This window comes from Ranitomeya imitator, chromosome 8, assembly GCF_032444005.1.
Source record: "Ranitomeya imitator isolate aRanImi1 chromosome 8, aRanImi1.pri, whole genome shotgun sequence".
NCBI classification, from domain to species: Eukaryota; Metazoa; Chordata; class Amphibia; order Anura; family Dendrobatidae; genus Ranitomeya; species Ranitomeya imitator.
The window spans coordinates 116,259,717-116,276,901 of NC_091289.1; the positions used below are offsets into that span (position 1 = coordinate 116,259,717).

General features: G+C 45.0%; 1 protein-coding gene across 1 annotated transcript in view; it reads right to left on the reverse strand.

Annotated features, from left to right (window-relative positions):
- Positions 1-17,185, reverse strand: part of KCNT2 (potassium sodium-activated channel subfamily T member 2) — a 1,033,274-nt gene that overhangs the window by 548,076 nt on the left and 468,013 nt on the right. The window contains exons 10-11 of the mRNA XM_069737282.1: positions 12,064-12,228; positions 8,379-8,515 (exon numbers count right to left, since the gene is read on the reverse strand). Coding sequence (XP_069593383.1) covers positions 8,379-8,515; positions 12,064-12,228 — 302 coding nt within the window. The remainder of the gene's footprint in view (positions 1-8,378; positions 8,516-12,063; positions 12,229-17,185) is intronic.

A 17,185-nucleotide genomic window follows, 5' to 3' on the forward strand; every position in this document is an offset into this window, starting at 1 on the left:
AGTCCTATTGGATTTTAGCGCTTTAATTGGTTGACCAGAAGAGAGCTGTCAACAGGAGATGTGCACACTATTTGAGATGAGCGAACTTGTTCGGAACACTTTCGCCAATCTCAAAGTCGACACGAGCGGTGCATATTTGGATTCGTGTTTGGATTCCCGAGCAATTTGTGCAAAATTTGATAAAGGATCAAGTTTCCACTAAGGCTGTGATCTCACCAGAGGGTCTGATCGGCAGTAACATTACTGCTGGTAAGATAATTACCATCTATTAAAGCACAGCAGCGACATGCTCTCAGAAGTCAATGTGACCCTGCAGCTGTGACTGTGTCCTGCGGTGCGGTAAATCATTACCGCTGGTCAGAGAGCCATGGTTGCCACAATGTCAAATGACAGCGTGAACCCACAACTGTGATCGGAGCTAAAAAGTTTACCTCTAATAATAGGCATCAGCTCATGGGACTACTATTCCTATCAGCCTATGCCGACTGACACTGGTAACAGAAGAGCATGGTGGCTGAAGGGAGTATACATAAGTCGATGCCTACGCTCTAAATAAATAAATAGTTAAAAAGAAAACGTTGTGGGCTCTCCTGTATTTTTGCTAACCAGCATGGCAAAACTGACAGCTGCTGACTCATTTTTCTTTAAAAAAAAGTGTTAAAAGAAAAGGAAAGTATAAGGGAAACTTCTCTGTGCTTTTTTTATTGTTTAATGTTCTGTTATATAAATATAGAATTGTATTAAATTGACTATAAGACATCCTGTATATACTGAGAGCAAACAAGTTCTAAATGTCTCAAGTCTATTTTTATGATAATATAATAATTACGAGAATGAGTGATTATAATAATATATCATCGGCCCTCACTTAGTCCCAACAGTCATTGCCTTTGAGGCCAATTTGCTTTTGTTTCTGTATGGCATTTAAGAACTTAGAGAGAATTTCTTTGAAGGTTGAATATCCAGGGACCTAAAGTGCTCCCCCTCTGCACAGGGGGAATCTCGAGCCATCTCTGCTGCGGTCTCCCATCCTTCTCCAGCCGCAGTGGAGCCTGCTTTGTGGAGACGTTGGTCCCAGCGTCCGGCTCAGGCAGATATTCTGCGCATGGTTACTGCTGTTCTTCCAGGTTCTGCCATTATAGCCAGTACTGGTCAGCGGTGAGCAGACATCTCTGGGACCAAGTCCTGCTTTTCCCCTTCTGAGCATGCCCAAGGTAAGACCTCTCATTGGAGGTAAGGGGTCACATGCTCAGGTACTGCAGCAGCTCCCATTGGCCCTCGAGGAAGGTCCTGAAGTTGCTCAGGTACTGTGGCAGCTCCCATTTGTCCTCTAGGAAGGTCCTGAAGTGCCTGCAGCTATAAAAGGTTTGCATGGCTGTTATGATCTGGTGGCCTAGGAGCAGCATGAGACGGACTCTGGAGAAGGTGGTCCCTGTACTGACCGCAAACCCTGAACCTAGCAGCGCAACTAGAAGTAGCCGTGGGGCGTACCTAACACTCCCAAGACCCCTCGGCACAGCCTCAGAACTAACTTCCCCTAAAGACAGAAACAGGAAACCTATCTTGCCTCAGAGAAAATCCCCAAAGGATAGATAGCCCCCCACAAATATTGACGGTGAGAGGAGAGGGAAATAACATACGCAGACATGAAATCAGAATTTAGCATAGGAGGCCATACTAGCTAAAAAGAAAGAATAGAACAGAGTACTATGCGGTCAGTAAAAAACATTAGAAAATATTCACCACAGAAAATACAAATTACCACATCTGAATAAAGACATGGAGGTTATAACTGCATCTCCAGAGACACAGCTTGGCTGCAAAAAATCCTTCACAGACAAAGCTGGACAAGACAAGCATGAAAATGCACAGAACTATAAGGTCCACAGCAGGTGCACAGCAAAAACAAAGCCAGGACTTATCTTTGTAGAAAAGCACAGCAAACTGGAGAGACCAGCAGGGAAGAAATTCTCCAAAAACAATGGACAACTGGCAGGGACTAAAGAGTCCTGCAAAGCTATATACCCCAGTCAGTCTTGCAATTAGTAGATACACCTGTCCAATCCTGCAGTCCAGGCACAACTGCATTACCCTCTACAACCACCGGAGGGAGCCCAAAAGCTGAATTCACAACACATGGCCATGCGCTAGTATCAACATGTGTATGAGCTTTGCTGTTGTGGTCACGGCTGTATGTGGACAGGGTTTGGCTGAAATAATCCCCTAGAATACCGGCACCTCTCATGAAGAGTTTTGTATGAATGTATTCAGGGCTGGGTCGTAGCCTCTAGAATTTTGGTTCCACCGGAGAAGAGTGTTTTGTGTGCTTCTCTGAGTGCGTGACCACTGACTGCCATCAGCTCAGCAGTTACCTGTTTTTCCCTGTGACGTTAACAGGGTACAGCATCTTCTTCCTGTGCCACTCTGTGAAGTAACAGAGTTCGCTTATACTGCCATATAGTGCCATCATTTCCTAGCAGCAGGTTCCTCCTGCACGGTGGACCCCAGGCTGCGAACGCACCAATAAAAACATCTATATTTACTCGGTGCGTTCCGCTGGCCCTAACAAAATACTAGCACCAGGGTCTGGCTAGCAATGGTGAACAAACAGCAATCTTTGCAGTACATCCAGCAGCTGGAGGGCAGGTTGGCGGCTCTTGAGCGCACAACCTCATCTGTGGATGTTACTGCAGTAGCTGTTCAGGCTGCTAGAATTGCTGCAGCAACTTTGTCCACTGCTACCCATGTTCCGACCCTATCTCGTCTCCTGCTGCCAGAAAAATTTTCTGGTGATGGCAAATCTTGTAGGGGTTTCATGAGCCAGTGCTCTATACACCTCGAGGTCCTGGCTGCACGTTTCCCTACAGAGCAAGCAAAGGTAGGATTCATTATGTCTCTCCTGTCGGTCAGGGCGTTGGAGTGGGCTATGCCGCTGTGGCAGTGTGGCGATCATGTGTAGCAGAGTGCTCCGCGGTTCCTGAGCACTCTGAAACAGTTTTTTTTAGGAACTCGTGTCACCCATGATAAGGCGCTCCAACTGTTGGCATTGACTCAGGGCTCGTCCATGGTCAGACATTTTGCCGTCCACTTCCGCACCTTAGCATCTGAGCTGGAGTGGTTGGATAAAGCCCTCATCCATATATTTTGGAGGGGGCTGGCTGACCATGTTAAGGACGCCATGGCCACTAAGGAGATTCCGGCCACACTGGAGGAGCTAATAGCTTTTTCTATTCGCATTGACCTCCATTTTAACAAGCGGAGGTTAGAGCGAGCCCAGTGTAGGCAGAGGTTTCGGCTGGCTCCCACCTTTGCCAAACCTTTGGAATCTCCGGTCCAGGCGCTTGAGTCACATGAGGCCATGGAAGTGTCACAAGCAGGATCTAAGTCCCGGACCACTCGTGCACTTAGGGTCTGTCATGTTTGCCGGCAGTCAGGACATCTTGCCACCAGATGTCCCCAGCGGTTGGGGAAAGATCAGCATCTAGTGGTAGTAGGTGGAGGTTCACTAGACACAGCGACGTTTGCTGAAGGGGACAAATACCATTGGCCCATCCACTCATTCAGTAGAGCTTTGCGTGGATTCTGGGGCGGAAGGCAATTTTATGTCTTCTGCCTTCGCCCAGTGACACGCTATACCTCTGGTGATGCTCGCCCAACCAGTGACTGTACGAGTGGTGAATGAGTCGACACTGCCCTCACAGATTACACACCAGACCATCCCATTTACATGTCACCATCTCATCAGGAGATAATATCTCTGCTCATCATTCCTGAGGAAATTGATGAGGTCCTGTTAGGGATACCTTGGCTACGTTACCACTCTCCTCATATTGAGAGGCCCACAGGCAGGATTTGGGAATGGAGTGAATCTTGTGGGGGTAGATGTCAGAGGGAATGTGTTCAGGTTGCTACTACAGAGGTACCTGCAGATCTCTCCTCTCTCCCCAAGCAATATTGGCCCTATGCGGACGTGTTCTCCAAAAGGGCTGCGAAGACCCTTCCGCCTCACTGCCCCTATGACTGTCTTATTGACCTCCTGCCTGGTGCTGAGCCTTCCTGGGGTCGAGTCTACCCATTGTCTCTCCCAGAGACGGAGGCAATGTCTCAGTACTTCCAGGAGATTTTGGCAAGGGGATTCATTAGGAAGTCTGTGTCACCTGCAGGGTCTGGGTTCTTCCTTGTGCAGAAGTAGAAAGGATAATTATGTCCATGCATAGATTACAGAGGTCTTAACGCCATCACCGTTAAGAACAAGTACCCATTACCCCTGATATCTGAGCTTTTTGACAGGTTTCGGGGAGCAAGAGTGTTTACTAAACTAGATCTGCGGGGTGCTGACAACCTGATTCGCATCCTTGAGGGGGACAAATGGAAGACGGCTTTTAACACCAGGGATGGGCACTATGAATATCTGATGATGGTCTTTGGGCTTTGTAATGCCCTCGCCATTTTCCAAGACTTTATAAATGATATCTTCCGGGATATGCTCTCCACCTCAGTTGTAGTCTACCTGGATGATATTCTCATTTGCTCTCCAGATAAAGATTCCCACCGGAGAGATGTTTGCAAAGTCTTCGACCTCCTATGGGCAAATTCCCTCTATGCCAAGTTGGAGAAGTGTGTGTTTGGGCATACTGGGCTATATCATCTCGGCTCAAGGATAGGCTATGAATCTTGCAAAGCTACAGGCTGTGATGGACTGACAGGAATCTCATTCTCTCAAAGAGGTGCAGTGCTTTATAGGGTTCATTAAAGGGGAGCAAAGTACGCCTGGGCCGGGGCCGTGGCTGAAGATCAGAAGAGGACGTCATGGAAAGAAGATAGGAGGCGCCGCAGCGGACCGGAGACGCCCATCCGACCTGACCAGCAGCGGGACCGCCCCTGGGTGAGTATAATATAACGTCTTTTTCTCCTTTTTCAGGTAACATCGGGGGCTTATCTACAGCATTACAGAATGCTGCAGATAAGCCCCTGATGCCGGTGGGATTACCTCACCCGCGATTTTTGGGGTGACAGGTTCCCTTTAATTACTATCGCCAGTTCATTACCCACTTCTCAACTTTAGTAGCTCCTTAGGTTGCCCTCACCAAAAAAAGGAGCAAATCCCAAATTGTGGTCATCAGAGGAGGTCTACAAGGCCTTCCCCTCTATTAAGTCCCAATTTGCTAGCGCTCCTTTTCTACATCGCCCCGATGTAGGTAAACCTATCATAATGGAGGTGAATGCCTCATCTGTCGGTGCTGGAGCAGGCCTATTCCAAAAGGATGCTCAAGGTCAGAAGCATCCCTGCTTCTTTTTCTCTAAGACCTTCACACCGGCGGAGAGGAATTATTCCATCAGGAAAGGGAGTTCCTAGCTATGAAGTTGGCCTTCTCAAAGTGGAGACACCTATTGGACGGGACTCGTTTTCCCTTCCAAGTTTTCACCGACCACAAGAATTTGGTCTATATTCAGAATAAAAAAGAAGAGAATGTCCAGCTTCACTGAATCCGTAAAAAAGAGTTTTCTTTATTCACAAACTTTAAGCAAAGAGGATACAGACTACACGTTGAGATTCTTACCCATATGGTTCGTGCTGAAGTCTGTATCCTCTTTGCTTAAAGTTTGTGAATAAAGAAAACTCTTTTTTACGGATTCAGTGAAGCTAGAGATTCTCTTCTTTTTTGGACCTTATACATCTGGACACAGCGGGTCCGTGCTCCTGAAGTTTGGTTTATGCATCATGGGTGAGCTGGCTTATATTTCTTCTTTCTATATTCAGACTGCCCAGCAGCTAAATTCTCGCCAGGCCAGATGGTCCCTGTTCTTCTCCCGGTTCCACTTCACCCTCCATTTTCTCTCTGGGGAGAAGAACATTTGTGCCGACGCTCTCTCCCGCTCCATAGTGTAATCAGCGGAGGAGGAGGAACCTCGGCTTATTGTCCCTTCTGAGAGCCTGAGGATCGTGGCCCCAGGTTCACTGGGGTCTGTGCCCCCGGGCAAGACTTTTGTGCCAGCAAATTTGCGACCGGAGGTTCTCTCTTGGGCTCACTTGTCCAGAGTGGGTGGACACTTTGGGACCAAAATGACATCTGAGCTTCTGGCAAGGAAGTACTGGTGGCCGCGTATGGCCCTTGACGTCGGAGAATATATTCGGGCGTGTGTCTCCTGCGCCAAAAATAAGTCTCCTCGACAACAGCCAGCCGGGTTACTTTATCCCCTGCCGGTGGCAGACAGGCCATAGGAGATGATCGGGATGGACTTTGTGGTGGGCTTACCCAAGTCCCATATTTGCACCATTATTTGGGTGATCACTGACCATTTTTCCAAAATGGTGTATTTGGTGCCTCTTCCTCGGCTGCCTTCTGCACGGGCTCTGGCAGTGTTGTTTATTAAACATGTCTTTCACCTACACGGTAGGCCGGACAAAATTGTCAGTGACCGGGGTCCCCAGTGTGCCTCTTGGTTCTGGATAGAGCTTTGTTGTCTACTCAGCATTGAGTTGAATCTCTCTTCAGCATATCATCCTTAGATGAATGGGTTGGTACAGAGGGGCAACCAGACTCTGGTCACATATCTGCAACATTTTGTTTCTGCCAGGCAGGATGACTGGGCATCCTTGCTACCGTGGGCAGAGTTTGCGCTTAACACCGCCATAGCCGACTCCACTGGTCAGACTCCATTCCTCCTTAATTACGGTCAGCATCCGCGGGTTCCTTTGCCTATGCCCGTGTCTTCCGCCAACTCCAGAGTGGCAGACAGGGCTGGATCCCATCCGGGCCTCCAAGGAGAGAATGAGGTCCTCCGCCGATGCACATCGGCGCACTGCTCCGACCTTTGCTCCTGGTTACTTAGTGTGGCTCTCCCCCCATAACAGCAGGCTGCGAGTTGAGTCCACTAAGTTTGCACCTCGCTACTTGAGTCCCTTCAAGGTCCTCGAAAAGGTTAACCCTGTGGTCTACGGTCTGGCCCTTCCTCCACGCCGAGGTATCACTGACACCTTTCATGTGTCCCTCTTAAAGCCCGTATACATGTCCCGTTTTTTTGAGTCATCTGCCGGGACATCGGGTTCATCTTCAGATAATTACGAGGTGAACGCTATCTTGGGGTGCAAGGTGGTACATGGCAAAAAAATTTATTTGGTGGATTGGAAGGGTTATGGCCCAGAGGACAGATCCTGGGAGCCAGCTGATCATATTCATGCTCCGCAGCTCATTGCTGCCTTTGAACGTGGCGAGGTCCTAGGAGGGGGGCTCTAGGAGGGGGGTAATGTTAGGTGTCGAGTTCCCACCTCTGCACAAGGGGAATCTCAAGCTATCTCTGCTTCGGTCTCCCATCCTTCTCCAGCCGCAGTGGAGACTGCTCAGCGGAGACGTCGGTCCCAGCATCCGGCTCAGGCAGATACTTTGCGCCTGGTTACTGCTCTTCTTCCAGGTTCTGCCATTATAGCCAGTACTGGTCAGCAGTGAGCAGACGTCTCTGGGACTAAGTCCTTTTTTACCCATTCTGAGCATGCCCAAGGTTAGTCCTCTCATTGGAGGTCAGGGGTCACATGCTCAGGTACTGCAGCAGCTCCCATTGGTCCTCGAGGAAGGTCCTAAAGTTGCCCAGGTACTGTGGCAGCTCCCATTGGTCCTCTAAGAAGGTCCTGAAGTGGCTGCAGCTATAAATGGTTCGCATGGCCATGCGCTAGTATCAACATGTGTATGAGCTTTGCTATTGTGGTCACGGCTGTATGTGGACAGAGTTTGGCTAAAATAAGCCCCTAGAATACCGGCACCTCCGGTGAGAAGTTTTGTATGAATGTATTCAGGGCTGGCTCATAGCCTCTAGAATTCTGATTCCACCAGAGTGGAGTGTTTTGTGTGCTTCTCTGAGTGCATGACCACTGACTGCCATCAGCTCAGCAGTTACCTGTGTTCCCCTGTGATGTTAACAGGGCACAACGTCTTCTTTCTGTGCCACTCTGTGAAGAGACAGAGGTTGCTTATACTGTCATATAGTGCCGTCATTTGCTAACAGTAGGTTCCTCCTGCATGGTGGACCCCGGGCTGCCAATGCACCAATAATAACATCTATATTTACTCGGTGCGTTCTGCTAGCCCTAAAAGTGTGTTTGTTATGGAAGTGCATTTCTAAAATCCATACTTAAATTGAAAAGACAACTGCCCTTATAATAAAAGGCAGCCGTAATATTTTCTTGCTCATGCCAGCTTTTATTTTGTGATTTTGTGAATTTTCAAGGCATTTTGAAGAATTTTTGTAAAATTTAACTTCTAATAATTTTAAATTCTTGTTTGCTCTCAGAACTTGTTTGCTCTCAGAAAACAAATATGTTCCTCATATAAAAAATTATCTTTAAATGCAGCAAAACGTATTGGCACTGAATAAATACTTACTTTGCTCTTAATAGATCCTGATCTTTAAGTACAGAACCCTGCAAGTAGATGACTCGTTGAGACCACATTGGGATCTGGAGAACACGTCTGACTTGAACATCCATCTCCGTGGGACACAAGATAACCACATAATAATCCTGTTTTTTTTTAAAGATGGGAATTAAGCAAATATACAGTTTATACTAACATTTTATGTGGTTTGACAGATTTACAATTTCTGGCAGAGTTAGCCTATGCCATGTTGCAATCAATTTCCAGAAAAAGCCGGTGCCAAAACATTAAATTTTGACAAAACAAGATGACTTTTTTAATAAGGCACATAATATAGATTAAAGCACCTCTTCAGCATTTTTTATTGCAGTGCTGGAATAGTGCTCCTAATGTAATTACCCTGCCCATAGTTGTCCACTTACCAGTCGTCATCTTTTTATGTTCTCGGCACCGTTTCGGTTGGTCTTTTGCAGGTTGTAACATTCTGGATTGCTCCAGTGTTTTCTGGGCAATCTCGAAGTAATAACTCAATGTAATGGGTCTGGCTCGGCATTGGGAAGTATTAAAGATGGCTTCTAATAAGTACAATACTAGGGTCAGAAAACTTAAGGCCCCTTCACATTAAGCGACGCTGCAGCGATACCGACAACGATCCGGATCGCTGCAGCGTCGCTGTTTGGTCGCTGGAGAGCTGTCACACAGACCGCTCTCCAGCGACCAACGATGCCGGTAACCAGGGTAAACATCGGGTAACTAAGCGCAGGGCCGCACTTAGTAACCCGATGTTTACCCTGGATACCATGCTAAAAGTAAAAAAAAAACAAACACTAGATACTTACCTACCGCTGTCTGTCCTCCAGCGCTGCGCTCTGCTTCTCTGCTCTCCTCCTGTACTGTCTGTGAGCCGGAAAGCAGAGCGGTGACGTCACCGCTCTGCTTTCCGGCTCACAGACAGTACAGGAGGAGTGCAGAGCACAGCGCTGGAGGACAGACAGCGGTAGGTAAGTATCTAGTGTTTGTTTTTTTTTACTTTTAGCATGGTAACCAGGGTAAACATCGGGTTACTAAGCGCGGCCCTGCGCTTAGTTACCCGATGTTTACCCTGGTTACCAGTAAAGACATCGCTGGATCGGTGTCACACACGCCGATCCAGCGATGTCTCCAGGGAGTCCAGCGATGAAATAAAGTTCTGGACTTTGTTCAGCGACCAACGATCTCCCAGCAGGGGCCTGATCGTTGGTCGCTGTCACACAGAACGATTTCATTAACGATATCGTTGCTACGTCACAAATAGCAACGATATCGTTAACAATATCGTTATGTGTGAAGGTACCTTTAGATTGGAAGCATAACTCTGGCGCTGAAATGAAAAAAAAACTCCTCTGAAGAGGTGCTTTAAGGATAATGTTATCAATCAAAGAATCTAAAAGAAAGAGACTTCAGCAGCAAGTGGTGTCCTTCAAGTTGGGTGAAATCCAGTAAACTAAGCAGTTCCAGTTGTAGCTAGAGTGGAGCTGAATACTAAATTAGAAAACACACCTTTTTATTTAACATCTAGTTATTTCCTTATTGTCTTTTTAGTAATTAAGTAATAGGTTATAGATAGAGATGAGCAGATATATCCATTAGAAACAGTAAAGAGAGGGGCGCAATAGCGCAGTTACCAAAATAGATAGGAGGGTTGCAGATGTCACCGGACCCGCGAAGGATCTTCAAGAAATTCTGGATAGGATATTCAAGATGCCGACAATTCCGTGCTCCTCCAAAATCAGGCAAGGGAATCACAGAGTTCAGAAAAGTTGCATAGTATAGCCCTGAATAAAGTATGCAATTCTTCTGAACTCTCCATGGAAGATCAAGTTTGAGTCAATTTACATGAAAACCATGGTTTTAATCAAATTTGAACATTTTGAGGTTCGATTTGTGGGTAGCCAAAAAAAATTAGATAAAAAAACTTGCCTGTCTGCATTTCCGGTCTCATGTCATTTTGCATTGCTGTGCAGGCCTCCCCATAATGTCCTCCAGCTATGACATTTAAAAGACTACCATACCTTGTAGACCAGTGGTCAGTACTTGAGCCATCACAGATAAGTGGTTCTCAGTGAAACACAGTTTGTATGGCAGAGTTACTGGGTAAGGGCATACTCACACGATCGTATAACTCGGACTATGCTATCCGATGTTTTATAGGTTAGCACTTGGATCAATGTTATACTATGAGGCAGTGCTAATCTGCATTTTTTCCTCATTATGATTCACCATGAGAAAAAATTGCAGCATGGTGGGACTAGATTCACAAGTTGAATGACACCCACCCATACAAGTATGCGGGAGTGTGTAAAATATCGGCGACTGCACTGCACCGGACTGGTGAGAGAATCAGAATACAATAAGCTGGCACGCTGATCAAACTCAGAGCAGAGTGTCATTAACATAATCAATCTGATTCTCTTAAGGTACCTTCACACATAACGATATTGTTAACGATATCGTTGCTATTTGTGACGTAGCAACGATATCGTTAATGAAATCGTTATGTGTGACAGCGACCAACGATCAGGCCCCTGCTGGGAGATCGTTGGTCGCTGAATAAAGTCCAGAACTTTATTTTGTTGCTGGACTCCCTGGAGACATCGCTGGATCGGCGTGTGTGACACCGATCCAGCGATGTCTTCACTGGTAACCAGGGTAAACATCGGGTAACTAAGCGCAGGGCCGCGCTTAGTAACCCGATGTTTACCCTGGTTACCATGCTAAAAGTAAAAAAAAACAAACACTAGATACTTACCTACAGCTGTCTGTCCTCCAGCGCTGCGCTCTGCACTCCTCCTGTACTGGCTGTGAGCCGGAAAGCAGAGCGGTGACGTCATCGCTCTGCTTTCCGGCTCCCAGACAGTACAGGAGGAGAGCAGAGAAGCAGAGCGCAGCGCTGGAGGACAGACGGCTGTAGGTAAGTATCTAGTGTTTGTTTTTTTTTACTTTTAGCATGGTAACCAGGGTAAACATCGGGTTACTAAGCGCGGCCCTGCGCTTAGTTACCCGATGTTTACCCTGGTTACCGGCATCGTTGGTCGCTGGAGAGCGGTCTGTGTGACAGCTCTCCAGCGACCAAACAGCGACGCTGCAGCGATCCGGATCGTTGTCGGTATCGCTGCAGCGTCGCTTAATGTGAAGGGGCCTTTACAGAGAGAACATACGATTGTGAGACCCAGGCCCCAGTCTCTCACTCCTGTAGAGTGTAAGCTCTTATAGTCAGCAGGGTCCTCTGTATCCCTCTCCTGTAGAGAGTAAGCCGTTATGCTAGCAAGGTACTTTCTCTTCTACAGTGTCAGCTGGTATAATCAGTGAGGTCCTGTTTCTCTCTCTCACATTTTTGTAGAGTTTATGATAAGATTTTATGATCAGCAAGATTCTCTCTCTCACCTTCAAGCTTTCCAGTAAAATTAGAAATTAGTGCAAGTTTATCTAGCACTTATTTGAATATTGGGGGTAAAATTTGGTGAATTTGAATTTCAAATGATCTGCTCAACTCTATTATTAGACAACTTAGGTATAAGATTTACAAAATGCTATGTGAAAATACCTCAGGCCTTACATTGTCTACTATAAATGGAGCAATTATAGAGGAAAAAGTGCCAACTTGAATGGTTTAAAGGTCAATGCTAAACTATAGTTAGTAATGTGTTAAAAATACCTGAAGCCTTGGGTGTGCATAAAATTCATTCAAGAAATCCATTAACAGGTCAATCTTCAAAGAGCTGACACACAAGACTACATGTTTTTCTGTTTGTGCTCGGTGTCGACTGTAGTTTCCTCCTGACTTTTGCCTTTCCATCCACAGGTAGGCCAACTGCTCAAACTAAGAGGAAAAAAAGTATGGATTGATACTGGAAATGGGATTAGTGTCACAATGCTTTCTAAATCTAAAACGTAAATCTTTTCAAAGGGTACTTTCACACTGTGTTTAGGCACACATTCAGTGGCTCCACTGGGGCTAATGTATGATCCCCCGCAATGCAAAACGGGTTTTGGAATTATGCGCCGATCGGACTATAGGCTAAAATGGTGGCAACAGAGCAAACGTGAGGTCCGCCATGCACTATTTTTTGGTGTGTACATTCAGATGTAGTAGACTGCATTAGTGTGGCTGCCTACAGTAGGCATAAATGCCCAAAAATGATGCACGGCGGAGAATATGTTCACTCTGTCAGCACTATTATAGTATATGGCCGTGCAGGCACATATATCCCAATCCCGTTTTGCAGGAGGTTCTGACGTAAGCCTCGACAAGGCCACTGAACATCTGCCTAAACTAAATCTGAAAGTACCTTATTATCCATTCTTTTTCAAAGGGATTCTACACGTGTAATTGAATATGTTCAACTACCGTAAGACAACATATTAGGCTTATAGAAAGCCTTGCGGAAATCCTAAATTACAATGGGTTGTGCTATGGTTTCAAATTTGGCTGCCTCTATAAGCAGAATGACCTTTAGGCCATGTGACATAGTGCAGGGGCTGCCTTTTTGTGAATAATATCTTCTGCATTTAACAGTTCAAGCAATTCCTATTTAAAATAAAAGCAAACACCAATCCATACACTGTAAAATTAATTTGCTCTCTTCACATACAAATTCAATACAGACAATAAAAAAACTAGAATAGACTCAAACACAGATAAGAATGAAATGATCACACAATGATATAGACACATTTATTGTAGTTTCAAAAACATAAAAGCCGTGAAATATAAAGTAATATAAAATATAAATAAATCTTGCATTTACGTCCATTAACCCCTTTACCCCCAAGGGTGGTTTGCACGTTAATGACCGGGCCAATTTTTACAATTCTGACCACTGTCCCTTTATGAGGTTATAACTCTGGAACGCTTCAATGGATCCTGGTGATTCTGACAATGTTTTCTCGTGACATATTGTACTTCATGACAATGGTAAAAATTATTTGATAGTACCTGCGTTTATTTGTGAAAAAAACGGAAATTTGGCGAAAATTATGAAAATTTCGCAATTTTCCAACTTTGAATTTTTATGCAATTAAATCACAGAGATATGTCACACAAAATACTTAATAAATAACATTTCCCACATGTCTACTTTACATCAGCACAATTTTGGAAACAAAATTTTTTTTTGTTAGGGAGTTATAAGGGTTAAAAGTTGACCAGCAATTTCTCATTTCTACAACACCATTTTATTTTAGGGACCACATCTCATTTGAAGTCATTTTGAGGGGTCTATATGATAGAAAATACCCGTGTGACACCATTCTAAAAACTACACCCCTCAAGGTGCTCAAAACCATATTCAAGAAGTTTATTAACCCTTCTGGTGCTTCACAGGAATTTTTTGAATGTTTAAAAAAAATGAACATTTAACTTTTTTTCACAAAAAATTTAATTCAGCTCCAATTTGTTTTATTTTACCAAGGGTAACAGGAGAAAATGGACCCCAAACATTGTTGTACAATTTGTCCTGAGTATGCCAATACCCCACATGTGGGGGTAAACCACTGTTTGGGCGCATGGCAGAGCTCGGAAGCGAAGGAGTGCCATTTGACTTTCAATGCAAAATTGACTGGAATTGAGATGGGACGCCATGTTTCGTTTGGAGAGCCCCTGATGTGGCTAAACATTGAAACCCCCCACAAGTGACACCATTTTGGAAAGTAGACCCCCTAAGGAACTTATCTAGAGGTGTGGTGAGCACTTTGACCCAACAAGTGCTTCACAGAAGTTTATAATGTAGAACCGTAAAAATAAAAAATCATATTTTTTCACAAAAATTATCTTTTCGCCCCCAATTTTTTATTTTCCCAAGGGTAAGAGAAGAAATTGGACCCCAAAAGTTGTTTTACAATTTGTCCTGAGTACGCTGATAGCCCATATGTGGGGGTAAACCACTGTTTGGGCGGATGGGAGAGCTCGGAAGGGAAGGAGCGCCGTTTGACTTTTCAAAGCAAAATTGACAGGAATTGAGATGGGACGCCATGTTGCGTTTGAAGAGCCACTGATGTGCCTAAACATTGAAACCCCCCACAAATGACACCATTTTGGAAAGTAGACCCCCTAAGGAACTTATCTAGAGGTGTGGTGAGCACTTTGACCCACCAAGTGCTTCACAGAAGTTTATAATGCAGAGCCGTAAAAATAAAACAAAATTTTTTTCCCACAAAAATTATTTTTTTAGCCCCCAGTTTTGTATTTTCCTGAGGGTAACAGGAGAAATTGGACCCCAAAATTTGTTGCCCAATTTGTCCTGAGTGCGATGATACACCATATGTGGGGGGAACCACTGTTTGGGCACATGGGAGGGCTCAGAAGGGAAGGAGTGCCATTTGAATGCAAACTTAGATGGAATGGTCTGCAGGTGTCACATTGCGTTTGCAGAGCCCCTAATGTACCTAAACAGTAGAAACCCCCCACAAGTGACACCATTTTGGAAAGTAGACCCCCTTAGGAACTTATCTAGATGTGTGCTGAGCGCTTTGACCCACCAAGGGCTTCACAGAAGTTTATAATGGAGAGCCGTAAAAATAAAACAAAAATTTTTTCCCACAAAAATTATTTTTTAGCCCCCAGTTTTGTATTTTCCCGAGGGTAACAGGAGAAATTCGACCCCACAATTTGTTGTCCAATTTGTCCTGAGTGCGCTGATACCCCATATGTGGGGGGGAACCACTGTTTGGGCGCATGGGAGGGCTCGGAAGGGAAGGAGCTCCATTTGGAATGAGGACTTAGATGGAATGGTCTGCAGGTGTCACATTGCATTTGCAGAGCCCCTAATGTACCTAAACAGTAAAAACCTCCCACAAGTGACACCATTTTGGAAACTAGACCCCCTAAGGAACTCATCTAGATGTGTTGTGATAGCTTTGAACCCCCAAGTGTTTCACTACAGTTTGTAACGCAGAGCCGTGAAAATTAAAAAAAAAAATCTTTCCCCCAAAATTATTTTTTAGCCCCCAGTTTTGTATTTTCCCAAGGGTAAGAGGAGAAATTCGACCCAAAAAGTTGTTGTCCAATTTGTCCTGAGTACGCTGATACCCCGTATGTTGGGGGAAACCACCGTTTGAGCGCATGGCAGAGCTCGGAAGGGAAGGAGCGCCATTTGGAATGCAGACTTAGATGGAATGGTCTGCAGACGTCACATTGCGTTTGCAGAACCCCTAATGTACCTAAACAGTAGAAACCCCCCACAAGTGACCCCATATTGGAAACTAGACCCCCCAGGGAACTAATCTAGATGTGTTGTGAGAACTTTGAACCCCCAAGTGTTTCACTACAGTTTATAACGCAGAGCCGTGAAAATAAAAAATCTTTTTTTTCCCACAAAAAATATGTTTTAGCCCCGAGTTTTGTATTTTCCCAAGGGTAACAGGAGAAATTGGACCCCAAAAGTTGTTGTCCTATTTGTCCTGAGTACGCTGATACCCCATATGTTGGGGTAAACCCCTGTTTGGGCACACGGGAGAGCTCGGAAGGGAAGAAGCACTGTTTTACTTTTTCAACGCAGAATTGGCTGGAATTGAGATCGGACGCCATGTCGCGTTTGGAGAGCCCCTGATGTGCCTAAACAGTGGAAACCCCCCAATTATAACTGAAACCCTAATCCAAACACATCCCTAACCCTAATCCCAACAGTAACCCTAACCACACCTCTAACCCTGACACACCCCTAACCCTAATCCCAACCCTATTCCCAACCGTAAATGTAATCTAAACCCTAACTGTAACTTTAGCCCCAACCCAAACTGTAGCCCTAGCCCTAACCCTAGCCCTAACCCTAGCCCTAACCCTAACCCTAACCCTAGCCCTAGCCCTAACCCTAGCCCTAGCCCTAACCCTAGCCCTAACCCTAGCCCTAACCCTAGCCCTAACCCTAGCCCTAACCCTAACCCTAGCCCTAACCCTAACCCTAGCCCTAACCCTAGCCCTAACCCTAACCCTAGCCCTAAACCTAACCCTAGCCCTAACCCTAGCCCTAACCCTAGCCCTAACCCTAGCCCTAGCCCTAACCCTAGCCCTAACTCTAACCCTAGCCCTAATGGGAAAATGGAAATAAATACATTTTTTAAATTTTTCCCTAACTAAGGGGGTGATGAAGGGGGGTTTGATTTACTTTTATAGCGGGTTTTTTAGCGGATTTTTATGATTGGCAGCCGTCACACACTGAAAGACGCTTTTTATTGCAAAAAATATTTTTTGCGTTACCACATTTTGAGAGCTATAATTTTTCTATATTTTGGTCCACAGAGTCATGTGAGGTCTTGTTTTTTGTGGGACGAGTTGATGTTTTTATTGGTAACATTTTCGGGCACGTGACATTTTTTGATCGCTTTTTATTCCGATTTTTGTGAGGCAGAATGACCAAAAACCAGCTATTCATGAATTTCTTTTGGGGGAGGCGTTTATACCGTTCCGCGTTTGGTAAAATTGATGAAGCAGTTTTATTCTTCGGGTCAGTACGATTACAGCGATACCTCATTTATATCTTTTTTTATGTTTTGGCGCTTTTATACGATAAAAACTATTTTATAGAAAAAATAATTATTTTTGCATCACTTTATTCTCAGGACTATAACTTTTTTATTTTTTTGCTGATGATGCTGTATGGTGGCTCGTTTTTTGCGGGACAAGATGATGTTTTCAGCGGTACCATGGTTAGTTATATCTGTCTTTTTGATCGCGTGTTATTCCACTTTTTGTTCGGCGGTATGATAATAAAGCGTTGTTTTTTGCCTCGTTTTTTTTTTTTTTTCTTACGGTGTTTACTGAAGGGGTTAACTAGTGGGCC